At 41.6% G+C, this 16,679-nt stretch overlaps 1 protein-coding gene across 1 annotated transcript in view; it reads right to left on the minus strand.

Moving 5' to 3' along the window:
• Positions 1–785: 785 nt before the first annotated feature.
• CPS1 (carbamoyl-phosphate synthase 1) overlaps positions 786–16,679 on the minus strand; it is a 126,866-nt gene continuing 110,972 nt past the window's right edge. Inside the window, exons 33-38 of the mRNA XM_075529303.1 lie at positions 14,854–14,928; positions 11,650–11,748; positions 4,360–4,419; positions 3,472–3,584; positions 1,565–1,694; positions 786–887 (exon numbers count right to left, since the gene is read on the minus strand). Coding sequence (XP_075385418.1) covers positions 786–887; positions 1,565–1,694; positions 3,472–3,584; positions 4,360–4,419; positions 11,650–11,748; positions 14,854–14,928 — 579 coding nt within the window. The remainder of the gene's footprint in view (positions 888–1,564; positions 1,695–3,471; positions 3,585–4,359; positions 4,420–11,649; positions 11,749–14,853; positions 14,929–16,679) is intronic.

The following is a 16,679-nucleotide window of genomic DNA, read 5'->3' on the forward strand; positions in this document are numbered from 1 at the left end:
CTTTGGAAGGGTTGGGATATACCAGAAAGTTGTAAATGATTATCCCAAAGAGGACCATAATGGAGGAGTTCATAACTTAAATTTGTATTTAATTGTAGTAAAAATGTTGTAGTGGTCTGTTGCCCAGAGTCAGGAGGATGCTGTGAGAGCAGGGTCTGTGAAGTCCCGGCTCACGAACGTCTGGCACTTTCCCTTTAATCTGACGTGTGACGTTGATGCATTTTGAAATGATTCAGCCAATTCCCACTCGCCACAGATGCTTGATCACAATCACCCTTAACGTGCTGCATGTGCCACTTTTAAAACTGTTGTGAAGACTTCGCGCACTTTCTTGCACTAATTAATCCACTGAGTGGTTTCTGACTAAAGAAAACATATGCACCTGCTCTGAGTTACCTACACACTTTCCATCAAGGGCAGGGCAGGTTCGTGACCCATGACTGACTGCATAGAGTTCGAAAGACAAGGCAGCAATTTCTTCCAGCTTGATCATCAATAATCAGCACCATAAAATGTTAGCTGCAAAAAGTGTGTAGATAAACTTGGTCTACCAAAAATGGAGGAATTCTCATGAACAAGTCACTTAGGAAGGACTCTGAGTGAGGTTTGGAAAGAGTGACTGACAACAATTTAATTGTGAAAGCTACAGGATATCAAGGCATAAGAGAGGACGCTAAAACAACGTTTCATATCGAAATTCATCTCTGGAAAAGAAGCCGGAAATCTCTTTCTGGAGATCAACCTGTGGAGGCGGATTTCAGCACGGGGCAGATGAGGACGCGGGTCTACGCTGCCTTCCCAGCCCTGTGGTACTGCCTGTAGTGGAAAAGGCTCTTGGAGTCGACGGTGCGCGATTTCTGCACAGCTTCAGCAAAAAGTTTGGTCACCTGAAAACACAAATGATAACGACCTGAGTAACCCTTGTGATGGAAAAGTGAAACGAACAGGAGTCATGATAGGACAGCAAAGTGAGGGCTCCTACTCCCAGAATGAATACATTTTTTCTTTGAAAATTTCTGTGTCTCAACAGTTACCACACCACCCCCTCCAAGAAGGATGAAAAGTGATGGGGGGATTGTGACGGACAGAAAGTGCATGAGTCTCAAACAACAGTTCTTGTGATAAATGCAGTGGGCGTGGGATGCATACAGCGCAGGGGAACATCCTTCACGCAACCATGTCTTGTGAATTGGACACGTTGCTTGTATGGCATCAGGACCTTTGATTATGTTAACCTGTTGCATTTCTAGGTGGCTCTCATTATGATACCAACTGGTGTCTCCAGTCTATGGCACACCATGGTGTTTATCGCCTGGCTGATTTGAAAGATCACCACCCGTGTGGATGGCTATCAGTGAATTCTGAAAATTTCAATTGCTTCATCATCAATGGTCTCATTTATGTCAGTCCCATTACTTGAGATTCTTTTAAACACTCCTCTCGATTCAGATTGCCAAGAGAAAGAGAAAGAAAGGGATATGGATATATAGATATTTTTAAGAGAAAGACATAAATAAAAATCTCACGGAGTTTTCCTTCTTATGAAAATAAACACTTAACACACCTGGAAATTAGTGAGGAGAGCAATTCCACCATCAACAGCTGTCCGCCGAATCACATAATTATCATGGACAAACTTGGTATTGTTATTGGGGAGGTTAATCACTAGGTCAATGCTCCCATCTCTAATCAGCCTGGAGGAATAAGCAAAATAAATAAAGACTTTCAGTTGACTGTCTCTCTTTCTTTTTTCAAGTTTCAGATGTTTATTATTCATTGTAAACCCCAACATGACACACCAACAGGATTTCATGCAGACTGTCTCTATTTTAAAATTAATTTTTAAACTGCTACCATAAATCACCCTTTTAGCCATTAAATCAAAACTATACTGAGTTGATTGCCACCTGCTTGCTTCTATTCCTAACTAGATTACCAAATAATATATTTTTTATTGTGTTCTTGGAACCATCCAGAGGAAAGTCTAAGAGGATGGAAATATTTTTTTCTTTTTAAAAATGCCACCTATCCCTAGAAATAATTGGTCATGTGATAGGCTTTTGCTTACCTCAGAAGGGGATGATTTTTCCGGCTTTGAAGGTCATTAGGCCCCTACCTTTACCCCACTGCTAGCCTCTCAGCAGGTAGTATGCTAATGCAAGTCGCCTGATTTTGAATTAGACCATTTGTTATGCTGGCCTGCTGCACACACTTGGAGATTTTTCAGTGTTGGAAATCATGAAATAGTGCTCCTTATATGTTTGAAAAGCCCTGAGTTTATAGCAATTTTGAGAGCCTGCTAATGTGTGAGCACAATGCCATCCTATTATTAATGTGATAGGGAATATACAAGTTGGTTTCTTAGGAACCCTGACAAATAGCATATGCATAGCATTGGGGATATGTTAGCTATTTAGGAGATACAGTATAACAGGAACAACTCATTGTCCTCTCTTAATTAGAATACACCTGTGTCTGAGCCATAATTAAAAAGAAGTCCTGGAGGCTGCTAACCACAAGATTGGGGCCTCCAGCCCCTCAGCTGCTCTGGGGGAGGAAGAGGAGGGTGTTTGTCTCTGCAGAGATTTATATTTTATAAGCTGTTAAGGGGATCTTGTCTATCCTGCAGGGTCACCATGAGTCAGAACTGTGGATGAAGACATTGACCCCTGGTGGCACAATGGTTCAGCACTCACCCCAGGAGGTCAGTGGTTCAAACCCTCCAACCAACCTCTCTGCCGAAGGAAGAGGGTCAGGCTGCGTTTGTTCCTCATATGATACCAAATACGATTTAAAATTTGCGAATGAGGAAATCCAGTGAATGGACTCATCACAGCGCCACTATAATCTTCAGGAAGCCCTGCTGTGAGTTAGCCAAGGCCTGCCCGCTGGGTAGACAGTTTAAACCTCCCAGCAGAGGAGATGGTCTCTGTCATACAGATTTCTCGTCTCAGAAACACAGGAAATAGTTCCACTCTGTCTTCTCTAGTTGCTGTGAGTTGGAATTTTCCTGATGGCATGGGTTTTGTTGTTGTTGTGTTTGTTTGTTTGTTTGTTTGGGGAGAGGTTGTTACTATATGGACAGCATGTATCAAGTCTTCGATAAATTGACTGAGGCACCTCCTCAGTGAGCTGCTGATAAGACTTCTTGATAAACATGTATCTGTGATGTGTTTAATCTGAAATGTGAAGCAGGGTCTTCCGTCCCTGAGCCCTCATTGAAATCACACTGTCCATCCAGGCGAGTGCCTTTCTTAAAAGCATCTCTACAGCACCAGGTCCACGCCAGCACTGTAATGGTGGCAAAGTGCGGGAACATGAAATCTCACTCTAATCTGCCTTATTCATTCTAAATGGCTTGACTGAAAGGACAAACACTTGCCTGGAGGTGAATTAGTCCTACTGTATTCCTTCCCAGAGGTAACCCTCTACCCATCTCTTATCTCAGAAAACAATCAAGCCAGTTCTTACTTTCGGATGGAAGAGAGGCTGGGGTTCTGTCCTTCCTGAGATGGCCAAGCCACAGGGGTGGCAGGGACGTTGTTGGCATTGAGCCAGTCTGAAGTGGCTTCCGTGGCAAAGAGCTGAGTTTAAAATAGGAGATGGGGGTCAGTTACTGTTTGATAAAGCAAAGACGTCTGCTGAGATATTTACGCCAGTTAACCGTGCAGTGAGGGAAACCAGTAAATGTTCACAGTGAAAAGGTACCATGAGGAGAGAGTTGGGTTCAGAATCCAGAGGCAAGAGTACTTTAAATATTTTCAAAATATTTTCAGTGAGGAAGCAATCTAAAATCCTTGATTGCGACTGCATTTGTAGCAAAGGAAAACATTGAATTATTTATGGCTGAGAATTCGCTGTTATCAGGCCAACAAAGCCCCAGGGCCACGGGCCCAGCCTGAGCCTCAGGAATAATTTTCTTTGACTGAACCAGGCTTTGTGTGGAGAGATTCACTGCAAAGATGTCTTGCCTGTCACAGTATCAGCTGGAAACTATGACCTCAGATGGAAACAGGAAAAGGAAAAGGAAAAAAATATATATATATATAGAAGAGTTTTGAAACTTCATGCCAATTCTGTTTAAATAAACTCTCGGTTTCCACGAGCAGCTTCTATTGAGTTTGTGGTAGTTTAAAACTTAAAACTCGTCTTCCTAATGATTTCATCCTCTTTCAGCTTGGAGCCGACCGAGTTGGTTATACCATTCGAGTGAACGGACATATTCAGAGCTTTTTTCTTTTCTTGACATGCCTTTTGTTTGTTTGTTTAGCTTTCTGCTTTGTGTGTTATTTTTTGTTGGTTTGGGGCCGATCTCAATGCTGAAAAGCAACTTGGGGACAGAGAAATAGTAACACGTACCTTGAAGCCTTCATTGTGCAATTGCTCAGCCACACCAAGGAACCGTGGACGGAATGATTGCTGAAAGGCAATTTAACCAAGTTTACTCTCTAAATACTGAGGTCTTCCTGTAGTCACATGCAGTACGGTGTTTCCCCGTGCCACGGCGACAGGCAGTGCCATAGGCGTTGGTTGCTTTACAAGTCAATGAAAAGTGTTGACCTTTCGAGTGGCAATGGACTCTTAGCTTTTTCCCAACATAGATGATGTACCATCCACGTTACCTTAACCTCTAATGTTAAAGTCTTTTTCACCTTGCCCGTCCCCCATGCCGTCAACTCGCTGTTTAGTTGAATTAGTCTCTGCCTGACACACAGAGTCACATGGAGTCAAAATGTACTCGATAGCCACGAACGCAGTCCCTGCCTACAGGTTCTGACACCCCCTCAAGCTCCCACGTAGCTTGTTCCTCATCCACGAGCATCGGAGCTTGCCATCAAGTCACGGTGGACGGTTCGTGGCCTTCTCTTCCATCTGCTTAATTTCTGGGTTCTAACGTTGTCCTCCCTTTGGCCCTACTCCTAGTAGTGTATATGCAAGTCCCTGTAGTAAGTTAATCATTCCGAACTCAATTTTCCATTTATCCTAAAGGCATAAAGTGTTAACGTGTATTAGAACAGGCTCTGAGAGTCATTGAGTTGTCTTTCAAATGGTGGCTTTAAAACTGTGGGTTTGTGTGCTTAAAGGGGGCAATGCCTTGGAGTCTTATGTGCTTCACTTCTAAACCAGCAGTGCAGACCCTAATGGTGTCGACGTCTTCAGGCTCTAAATGTATTGAATTGTATGGCCTTGTGCAATGCGTCTAACTTCACTCACTCCATGAGACGGTTTCCTTGTCTGTTAAGTGTTGAATACTCAGCATCTTCAAAGAGCTAATTTATAAGTAAACACTATGTAGTGCCAGGAGAACAAGTTGCTTAGCTCCATCGCTCACTCACTCACTCACTGCCATTGAGGTGATTTCGACTCTTAGCGACCTGGCCCATTAATGGTTCACAATAAATATTGACTATGGTTATCATTAAAACAACTGTTTGTCAGCATCTCAGAGACTAAATCCTCAGCTCTGAACCTGACTTTCGAAGCTTAGTTCCTCTACTGACGGTCACATAGCAGAGATCACATCTCTATTCACATGTATTCATTTTATTAGGGGCCCGGTTTTCCTATTACCCCATCTTGTTATTCGGATATGTTCTTAGAGCCCATTGATGTTAACTTCAGAGGGCTCCAGCGGGGTCCGTTTGGTTTGCAAGTCCCGCCCGCCCTAAACTCTTGCCCATTGTTATATGAATCCCCCAGTTTCGAACACACCTCCTGTAGCCACAAGACAGTATGTATAAGAAAGTGGTCAGGGCAGAAAGGAAATCAACCTAACTGGCCCACTCTAAGATCAAACCCTGACCTTGACCTGATTGACATCAAATATTTGGATTTGAATAACTGAACTAAAAGAATATAAAGCCAAACTCACAGTTAAAAAAATATCCATTCTTCTTTAAATGGTTTCATTATTGCTATTTTTCCTTGTAAAAATTATAAATATATGGCATAATCTAATTACTTTTGTAAATGTTGAATAATCTTTCTATTTACCGATGACACCAGTGATTGGGGAGGGGAGAGGATGGATCTCATCTTTCAGATCTCAAAACTAACCATTGTGATAACAAAACTTATCAAGACCGTTGTACAATTGTGAAAAGGTTCATCCCACAAAGCTCTCTAATATTTACTTACAGAGCCCTTTTGAGAACAGATCGAAATCCTTAGAAAAGACCCCGAAGACGCTGTTCAAATATAAAATTCTCTCAGATGCTGACCCTTTCCCCGCCAGAACTGCAGCTTTCTGAGAGGAAACTCCAGAAAAGATACAGGCAACTCAATGAGCCTCTGCTTAGGAAGACTGAAGGCTTGCTCTTTTGTACATCAATGGCAACCAGGGCCACAATGGGACTGTCCATTCCCATGGAGGTCTCAACAGAAAAGGGGAAAAGAACCAAAAAAGAAGGAAGAAATATGCTAGATGCAAAAAAGCCAGAGCCAGTGATAAATAAGAGACCTCAGTGATGAATTCATAGTAAGATTGGGATAACTCAGTGAAGTAGATGGCCATTTCTTAAAGACTGGGCCAGCACATGGATAAAACAATCTCATGTTCATATTTGATCCTTCCTGGCAAGGAAGAAGTTGACTTAGGTAGCAGAATAGGTTTTCTTTGTGCTTTAAAGTTTCTGGAAATCTAGAAAATATACCTGGCCTATTCGAATTTTGCTAAATGCCCCTTACATAGACAAATTCATGTGATGTTCTGGTAAATGTAGACCTGGCTTTAAGCACTCGAGTGGAATTCTCAACATAAAGAACTTATCCAGGAAAGTTATTATTTAACTGATACATTAACTCACATATTGAACTAATTTCTCCATCTCTTTAACTGCCCTCTAGCAAACACAAATTCTTGAAAATAGATGACCACCACATAACTTTTAATCAAGTCTCTAGAATAATCCCATTTATACAAGGATGACTCTCAAAAAGTAGTCTCTGGACCAACAACAGCATCAGCATCACTTAGAAGCATACATATTTGGAGGCCCCAGGGCCCCAGGGAAGTGGGGCTACTCCCCTACTCTGTTTTAATAAACCTTCCTGGTGATCCTGAAGGACACTCAACTGTAGAAATAGGGGGGAAAGAAGACAATAGGGCCACACCACGCATTTTGCAATTTGATGTCTAGATGTTTAACCTTGGCCAGGGTCACAAGACAAATGTGGTTGGAACTAAGATGGAACTTTTTTCTTTTGTCATTGTAAAGAAAAATCAGTCAGCAATTTTCCCAAGACTTGCAGACACCAGTGAGAACCTCATTATGGAGCTGTTTCAGTGCTGTCCCCCAAGTGGAAAAGATAAATATCCGACACGACAGTATTGGCAGTTGCCAGCCAAGGCACAGCTCTGCCTTCTGGTCTGTGGTGTTGGCTCTCATAGCCACATTACAAACTTCTATAAACCAGGTATTGAACACTTGTGACACATAAATCAGCCTCTTTACAGAACGAAATTACAGCTGTCAGCTTGCATCTGAGTAGCCCCAGACTTTAAAGCTGATTGAAAATACCTGTGTAAGAAATCATTCGCTACCAAAGGTGAAAAGTACAAGTGGATTCATTTTCTGGGACATGTTTACAAGGAACAAAATCCTTTCAAAAGTGAAAACACATATTCTCCCCAATTATCATTTTCACATCAGCACAACTTCTGGCTGCTAGAAAGGATGCCAAGTTAAAGCTGTGTGGAGCCTGCAGAGTCTTCTGGAACAGGTAGATTGACAACCCTAGGGCTCTTCCTAATGATGCTGCTTTGAAGATAAAAGGTTACTCATGTCACTTGGAGCTGTCTTTTCAAATAAAATGCTTTCCTCGTGTTTCTGAGCAAGGCTAACGTGCAGAATCAGACTGGTGCTCACTATGTCACAAACATCACTGAATAGCCCAATCAGATGGGGGGGAGGGGGGAGGGGGAGGCAGGAGAACGTCAAGAGCTCTTGCTATACTCTAGAACAAATTCTTCATTGTTAAGGGGTGTTCTGAAAACTAAAGAAGGTAAATTGCCTACACATGACAACTAAAAATAAATCCTGATGGGATAAAAGGTGGCTGGAAATACTGCCCAAAAAATCAAAGATGATTTTGTTGTGCATACACTGCATTATGCCTGTCATATTAGGATCGACGCCCTGTATATAGAAAGTCTCTTTGAGGAGTCACAGGGCGTGTGGTACCTTTTGCTAAATAAAAAAAAATCTTATTTATTTTTCTAGGTCTTACTTATCAGGCGGATGAAAAGAATAATTCAAACTTCCCATGTTATTTGACCCTGGGAATTAATTTGGGAGCGAATCAGACAAGGACGTACATTTATAAAGGGGTGCAGTGGGAAAGGAGAAGAAATAGAGTGGGGAAGAATGCAAGATGCAGCACATGACCCACCACTATTAGTGAATATGAAGAAGTCACCGACACCAAGCCCAAGCCAAACTGACTGCCATCGAGTCCATTCTGACTCACAGTGGCCCATGGGGTCTACAGGACAGGGTAGAACTGTCCCTGTGGGTTTCTGAGACTGTAAATCTTGATGGGAGTAGAAAGTCTCCTCTCTCTCCCGACGTGACTGATAGATGCTAGTAAAAGATTCCTTTGTAATGTTTTAAAACAATGAACAATTAGGGGGAAATTCCTCATCAAGTTTAATTTACCTATATTCCCCACTTTTCTCTTTTCCCCCAAATTTTCTCATTCAACCTGCTAAGCAAAATTAATGAGGCAAGATAGCTTCATTAAGTCCTTCAAGTCATACCAGGCAGCTGTCAGGGTGAAGAGATGGAAAAAAAGAAGACCTCATTATGTTAATTATACAGGATACATAGCGACCACCCTCTCAAGTTATACACAAAAGAATAAATAAAGCAAACAAACGACCACGATGCTGGCTCTCCATGCTCTTCAGTGAGGGACGTTTACACCCCCAAACCCAAACCTAGTGCTCAGAGTCTATTTCCACTTGGAGACCCTGTAACAGAGTAGAACAGCCACAGGGGCTTCTGCTGTTGTAATCTTTATGGAAGCAGACTTCCACATCCTTCTCCGATGGAGTAACTGGTGAATTTGAGGTGCTGGTCTTTCAGTTAGCAACCCAAGGCTTAACCGCTACGCCAAGACTCCTGAGTCTTGAAAGCATTCCTATCAAACATAGGAGAAACTGCTCTGGGGGCGTCCCCAAGGCTGGAAGCCTCAGTTCTCTCCTTTGGAGTAGAGGGAGTGATGGGTTTGGACCACTGGCCTTTCAGTCAACAGCCCAACCCTTACCTCTCTGCACCATCAGGGCAACTTTCTGTCCGTTGCTGTTCTATTCAACTGAGTGTCTGTGAATTCTGTCCAAGTGGGCCCATGTGATATAAAATCAGTTTTGAAAATATATTCTGAAATGTGCAACACTGAACACTTTGATTGCAATTCCAATGAAGCTTGGGTACAGAAATGTGATCACATGTGATCCTAGTCTAAGACGATAGCTATTGAGTCTTGGAGTCCTGAGCTCTGTAGCTAGAGCGTAGTTTGTTCCATTTGTCAGCACAATGCATAAGAATAGGCACAAAAAATGAAAGCCCTTTCTAGGGGAGTGGAAAGACTATAGAGTGTCTCGGTGATAGCAGGCATTCTTTGCCTTCCATAGAAAGTCATTTGAAAAGGTTTGGAGTTTTACAGTCCTGCTCATCCATTTTGCCAAAAGTAAAAAAAAAAATTCTTTACTTATGTTAAATATCATTTTATAAAATAAATTTTGTATACTAATTTTACTTCTATAAATTTTGTATAGTTTTAAATACCCCCAACACTGTATGCCCACGCACGGGGAGGTGATATTCCTTGTAAGAGCTCATGTAGCAGGTGGAGCACTGATTTGTGGCAGGAAAGAATACATCCACAGGTCTAACTTCAGTGGCTGAGCCACGCTGCTCTTTAGAGTTTAAGAAGACACTAACTTTTTTTCTTTTAACTACCAGGAAAAATTCTGTACACTGGTGCCAAAATCACACAAATACTTCATCGGATCAAATTAATTTTTGCTTCACATTCCCCTGAAGCATGAAACCAAACAAGGCACAATTTTATACCCCACTGCCTTCTTAAACTGGTATTTCAAAATGCTAGCACTATTATGATTAGCCGTGGAGATGAGAACTAAGGGCATGGTCTCCTTTGAATGCCCTCAGGTCTCCCACAAAACTTTCAGCTATGACTGAACTTGGACAAAGATCCTTATACTTGGGACTTAATAATAGTTAAAACTCATTGGCAACGTGACGAGTCTCTCATATGATGTGATTTGTCTCTAAACTGCCATTATGCATGGCAATTGCAAGTCATCTTGTTAGCCCGTGCTCTGTTCACCACCGTCCTCCTGGAATCTTTCAGAAGTAAAATGCCAGCTTCCTCTCTGCAGAAACTCCTCCAAAGCCATAGTCATCTGGTCTCTGGGGTCTCATTAGCTGATATTAAGACACCCTAATGAGACAGTATCCATAATACTCGCCCACTGGCTTGAGGATACCTGGTACAGTTTTAATTATATTTTTATTGATTTGTATGTAACCATGCAGGGTTTGAGCTTATTACAAGCACAGCAGGGGTGCTGTTTTAGACCATCCATTGCTTCTATAGACCCAAGATGGCTCATCGCACATGACAGGGAATGCCCAGTTGGGAAGCACCTAGAGATGTTTCAGAAAATTTATAAACAGAAATTTGTACCTTCTAACACTCATTATTCCAAGGAATAAAAGAGGTGTCCTGGCTACCATTTTGTTGCTTTATGACTTACATTCAACTTATAACAATAAACTCATCATGCTCTTTTCATTTTATAAAGCTATCTATTCACCTCACCCTGGTTTGTTCTGGAAGATTTACCAAAAAATTAAACTTCAAGAGCCTCATATACCATGGGAGATGCTGACTTTCTCCTACCCTTGACATCCCTGCCCTTCAGGAACATTCAGTTAGTCCTATAATACTGGGTTGAGAAGATTCCTAAAATGATATTATGTCTTCCCCAATTTTGAATCCTGGGCATTTAGAAAGATCCAACATTTGAAAGAACAAATTAAGGAATGAAAAGAGGCAGAGGTCAAGAGACTTATAGGGCTTCAGCTTTGGACAAGCTGAGTTTGAGTCACCCGGAGAAAGGTAGCGAGCATATTGCTGGAAACATCACATCCTGAGGCCAAAGCCTTAGAAGTGACGGGCACAGAAAGACACCATGGCGTAGGCAATGGAAGAGGAGGCAATAGGGAAAGTCTAGGGAGAGGGGAGGAAGTAAGATCAAATATTATAGAAAGCTCATGTTCAAAGTGTAAGGAAGAGCGTCTACAACAAAATATCTACAAAACTCAAACCAAGGAATAGAAGGTATTTTTTTTTTAATGTAGCCTGAATTCCAAACCAAATGCCACGCACTGGAGATCTGCCCTTTCCGTCTCTATCTGATTTTTGTTATTAGTTGCTCCAACTGAATAAAGCAAGAATCCGGGGATAGAGAAGAAATGTCCATTCTTCCCATAAGTTCCCATTTTTTAGTAGATTTAAAACAAAAACTAAAAACATGCCCCTTTCTAGACCATGATTACTATCCCTCACCTCAGCCAAACAGTGTGCACCGATAGCTCCTCACCCCTACCCCCCACTTACCTGGATTCCAATCAGGATGCCTTTTTGGGGGATCTTAAACCCTGTGGAAAGCATTGCCTTCAGGAAAGCTGTGTGAATCCCTTCACCAAAGCACGCCACCTGTTGAGGAAGAAATTTTAAAAGGGGGCTAAAATGAAGCCAGTAAGAGTAATTAACCTTCCTCACCCCAAACAAATATCCACATAAAATGCATTCCCATCGACTTTTACCTAGAGTTTATCAATGTCGCCTAAAAACCTTTCGATCTGAATCCAGGGGCTAAAAGTCTGGCCAGGGCAGTTCAGAAGTCTCTTCTGTTTTTAATTAAGCATAATGAACGAATAAGCCATTCTTCCTAACTAACAGCATCCACAGAGCAACATAACTGGATTCTATAGTGAGATTTTGGGATGCAATCAGAGCTTCTGATTGGCAATGCGGCGAGTTCTCAATGTTAATGTGACTTCATGTTTAAATAACCGTACATGCCACGAATGTATGTATGCAGCAGTGCATGGGCGCACGGATCAGAGGCAGGAATGTATAGTTGCTGATCAATCACTTAGGAGTCATTTCATTCAGCTTACAAGAAACACTTCAGAGAAATTCAATAACTCCATAAAAACCTCAAAGGAACTTTTAAAGAAATAATTTTTCATTAAATGAACTGAAAGACCCTGCTACTAGTGTTGAATAGCACAACCACATGGAAAAAGCAAGCTGTATACTAATAGGGGGTACAGCACATCATGTTAGGGTATACAGAGACTTCACCGAAGACAACCGTGCTGTGATGTAAGGCAAACAGCCTGCACAGCTGGAGAAGCAGCGGTCTCTAGTTGGACATGACACAGACCTCATCACTTGGTACAGGGACAGGCCCACCATGACTGTCAATCACATGGGTGTACAATTGAGCATTTAAGCAAATAACTCTCTTTTCATAGAAAAGAAAGTTCTCATAACCATGACCTTCCGTCAACCACCAGCACAGGCTGATTTTCACTCCACACAAAGCATTTAAATCAGTCAACTTCTGGCCATCTAACGAAGTCATGCCTACCTAAGTTACCGGGACACAAATTCTACTGAGAGACCCTGGGAAAGCCCACCATGAACACAGGTACAACACATGAAAGATCTCTTTAGTTTCTATGGGGGGTTGGGTGGGTCTGATGTTCCCTTCAAAATCAGGACAATCATCACTACCTTATCACTCGGGAAATAGCACCGCAGTTACGCAGTCACTTAGATCAGGATTCAAAAGCTAATTCCAGACCAGGGCAAGCCATTTGGGTGCCGAGAATGACTCTTTGCAACACAATCAGGATTTCATTAAAGTGGAATCATTATTCTGGTCTGTTATGAAACAGACCTGAAAACATCATATTTTATAATGCTTGGAAAGATGACTTTCCTATTAGCTGAAGAATAACTCATTTTCTTTATATTTTGGAAACTAATGCAACAAAGACAGAGAGGGATTTCTAAATCTTTTCTATTTTCACATTTCAACAGTGAACATCTGAAAGCAGAACGTGCCTTTGAACTCAAAACAGGGCGGGAGGAACAAGGGGGAACCAATCACAAAGATCTACCCTTACCCCCTCCCAGGGGGATGGACAACAGGAAAGTGGGTGAAGGGAGACATCAATCAGTGTGAGACACGTAAAAGTAATAAGTTATAAATTATCAAGGGTACATGAGGGAGGGAGGGGGAAATGAGAAGCTGATACCAAGGGCTCGAGTAGAAAGCAAATGCTTTTAGAATGAGGAGGGCGACAAATATACAAATGTGCTTGACACAATGGATGGATGTATGGATTGTGATAAGAGTTGTATGAGCCCCTAATAAAATGATTTTTTAATAGCGACAACTGCAGATTTTTCTCTCTGCTCTGAACTCAGCCTTGTAATTGTGGTCAGTGGGGATCCAGAGGAGCCCAGAGCAGACAGGATGAGTGGCACACTGAGATTTCCCTACCCCTGAGGGGGCAAAGTATCTGCGGAAATTCTATGATTTTTTTCATCCTATCTTCCCATGAAGCTTTTGAACCCCCCTCAGATTTTATTAAGCGGAGTATCAAAAGGCTTAGAGGAGGAGGTCATCGGTCCAAGCATAAAGAGTTAGACCATCCATTCCTTACTGCTCACTGTCCTGTCTCCCTTGAATTCTCATCATGGAGCTTGCTGGTAACCAGGCAACCATAGGAAACATGTATTTGTTTCAATTAAATATTTCCCCCTTTCAGGCTTTCTTGAATACCAAGAGGAAACCCTCATGCCTCCCGGTCTGATGTTGCCACTCCAATGTGCACTGGTGGGGATCTGAAGGCTGTACCTAGCAAGTCTGTCAAGGGCTAGGTGATTCATCAAATGACCCGACACTGACATGTAGAGGCCTCCCCAGAATCTGACAGCTCTGTACAAGAAACACATGTCACATTCTTAAAGAAACCTCCCACTGACAATAGTTAAGTCCTCCGTTGCTCACTAAAAGGTCGGCAGTTCGAACGTACCAGCTGCTCTAGGGAGGTAAGATGTGGCAGTCCGTTTCCCTAAAGATTACAATCTCAAACACTCCACGGAGCCGCTCTGCTCTGTCCTAACAGGTCGCCATGAGTGAGAATCATTTGGTTTGGGCTAGTTTGTTTCAGCTGTCAGAACAGCAAGACGAGAGAAGAAGGACATCCAGTGGCCAACCCTGTTACCATTTTTAAACAATTCCCAGAGGTTGAAGGTTGTCTTGAAAGTGGTTATGATTTCTACGTGTCTGAAGATTCCACCATATATAGATTAATAATCTTTCTCTATTGTGATTATTCTACATACCACTAGTGAAACCACTAGTAAGACTCCAATAATCTAATCTTATGACCGCAAAAGGGTAGGAAAAGGAGGTTGATATAAGACGACTGGAGAACCCTAATTTATAAAACAGAGACCCAGAAGATACATATTTATGTTTAGAGACTATTTTGTCAGTGTGTAATACGTAAGCGAATTAAGATACATGCATTATATTCATATGTTGAAATATGAATATATTTCATATTTGTTTTTAGTTCAAATTTCCTAAGACCTTTGAGATTTACTCTGATGGCACAAGAGGTTTATATTCCTCTTACTACTGACTTTACTGCTTATCGTGTTACATGCAGGCTGTAATCCCATATATGTTACGGTGGATGCGATGAAAGCCTTCAGGAGTCATTGACCAGTTACCTCTCCAGTAGACGCCATCTCACACCGTAGAATGGGATCCGCATCCCTCAACCGGGGCCAGGAAAACATCGGAGCCTGTTGGAAATCGCAGGGAGAAAGATCACGAGGGAACAATTTATAAGAAATATAAGTGGATAAATATTTAATGAAGCATCTCTCACAGGATTCATTTAGGTAGTGAGAAACAAGTTAAAAACTTATTTGGTTCAAGCATCTGACTTTAAAAAAAATCACTTTAAAATGTTGTTCCAGGAATTTCTTGAGTTCTTAGCCAAAACTTTGAGCTAAATAATGACAAATTATTTCTGTAAACAGGCCCCTGGGACAGTCTGGGCTGGGGTTCCTAAGCCGGCCTCCACATGCTCTCAGTGAAGTGAAGCCCATCAGCCATTGGTCGTCCAAATCACAGAGTTCAAACGCGTCATTTTTCATGGAAGGCTTTGTCGCGTTCCTCGTCTTGTTCTGATCATTTGAACTTGCAACAATCCACCTTGCCCGGAATGGCTGCCTGTAAGCTGACTTCTGAGACGTGAAACTGCGGCTGACAACGCATAAAGACCTCTGGAAGACATGCTGCCTGGAGGCGCCTGTGAATGGGGACATCCGGACTTCTGCTGGGCTTCTGTATCTTCCCATGGATCTAGTCTAGACTAGTCCAGATTAGATCTGGCCCTCATCAACATTATAATGGAAATTGTGATTTGTGGTCCTTTCACTAGTTCATCTTCACCACGTGTTTATAGGTTCTTGTCCCAAAGTGTTCCTACAACCCCTTTTGTTTATATTCATTCACCTTACTAAAGTTATCTTAGAATTTTTCTGAAAGTCATTTTTTTAAAAATCAGCATTTATATGCAATGACAAGCAATGCTGAAAAGTACAGTGCATTTTATCTATCAACAGTGATTTTAGTCAGAAATAGTTTCACATATATATAATCAATGGGTGTAGGTATACTACATATACAAATATATAAAGAGAAATAAAATATAAACTTCTATGCATATAGATAAAGAAACATGAATTAAAATTTATATTTCAAGTTGGAAAATATTTTTCAGGGCCTACTACTGGTTAGTCTCAAATAAACAAAAACTCCTACATAGATTTCCCTTTAAAGTTTCACCAGGACAATGTTTTTGATGTAGGATCCATGAAGGAGTGCGATCACCACCCCAACAACAAAATATGTGACATACATCCCAGTGCATTAGAAAATCTAAGGCATTAACTGAAACAAGATGAATACATATTTTTTTGATTTATAGCTTCCACTTATATCTTCCACCATAAAAGTCAGAGGTCAAGGCCTCAGCTGCAACACAATTATAGTTGAGGTCACTGGTGTATGTAGCAATAGGAACCTTTTGAAGTTATCCAGGATACATAAATATCACAAAAATACACTATAATATTTCATGTGTCCTTCATCTAAGACACGGAAATATCCTTACATAATATCTCATTTATCTTCATGTCTGACCAGTGGAGTATTTAAATGTCATAATGATAAATGTTACATATGCAGGCAGACTGAGGCAGTTAGAGGAACAAGAAATTTAAAAAAATAGGATTAAAGATTAGTGAACAAATTCCTGGTCCTTCTCCATGACCCTCAAACGCCCACTGGGAACTATGAGTGACATGATACCTCATCTGGCGCACATCTCCGTGGACTGCAGTATAGGAAAGAGGGACTGAGCATAGGTCATAAGAATTCAGAAGTGGGCACTTTTGTGAGAGTCAGGCATTCTTGGAGACGTGCACAATGCAAGAGTGGTGTCATTCAAGTGCTATTCTGACAAAGTAGGGCCTCACAGACTAAA

The sequence above is a fragment of the Tenrec ecaudatus genome, chromosome 13, assembly GCF_050624435.1.
Source record: "Tenrec ecaudatus isolate mTenEca1 chromosome 13, mTenEca1.hap1, whole genome shotgun sequence".
Taxonomy (NCBI): Eukaryota; Metazoa; Chordata; class Mammalia; order Afrosoricida; family Tenrecidae; genus Tenrec; species Tenrec ecaudatus.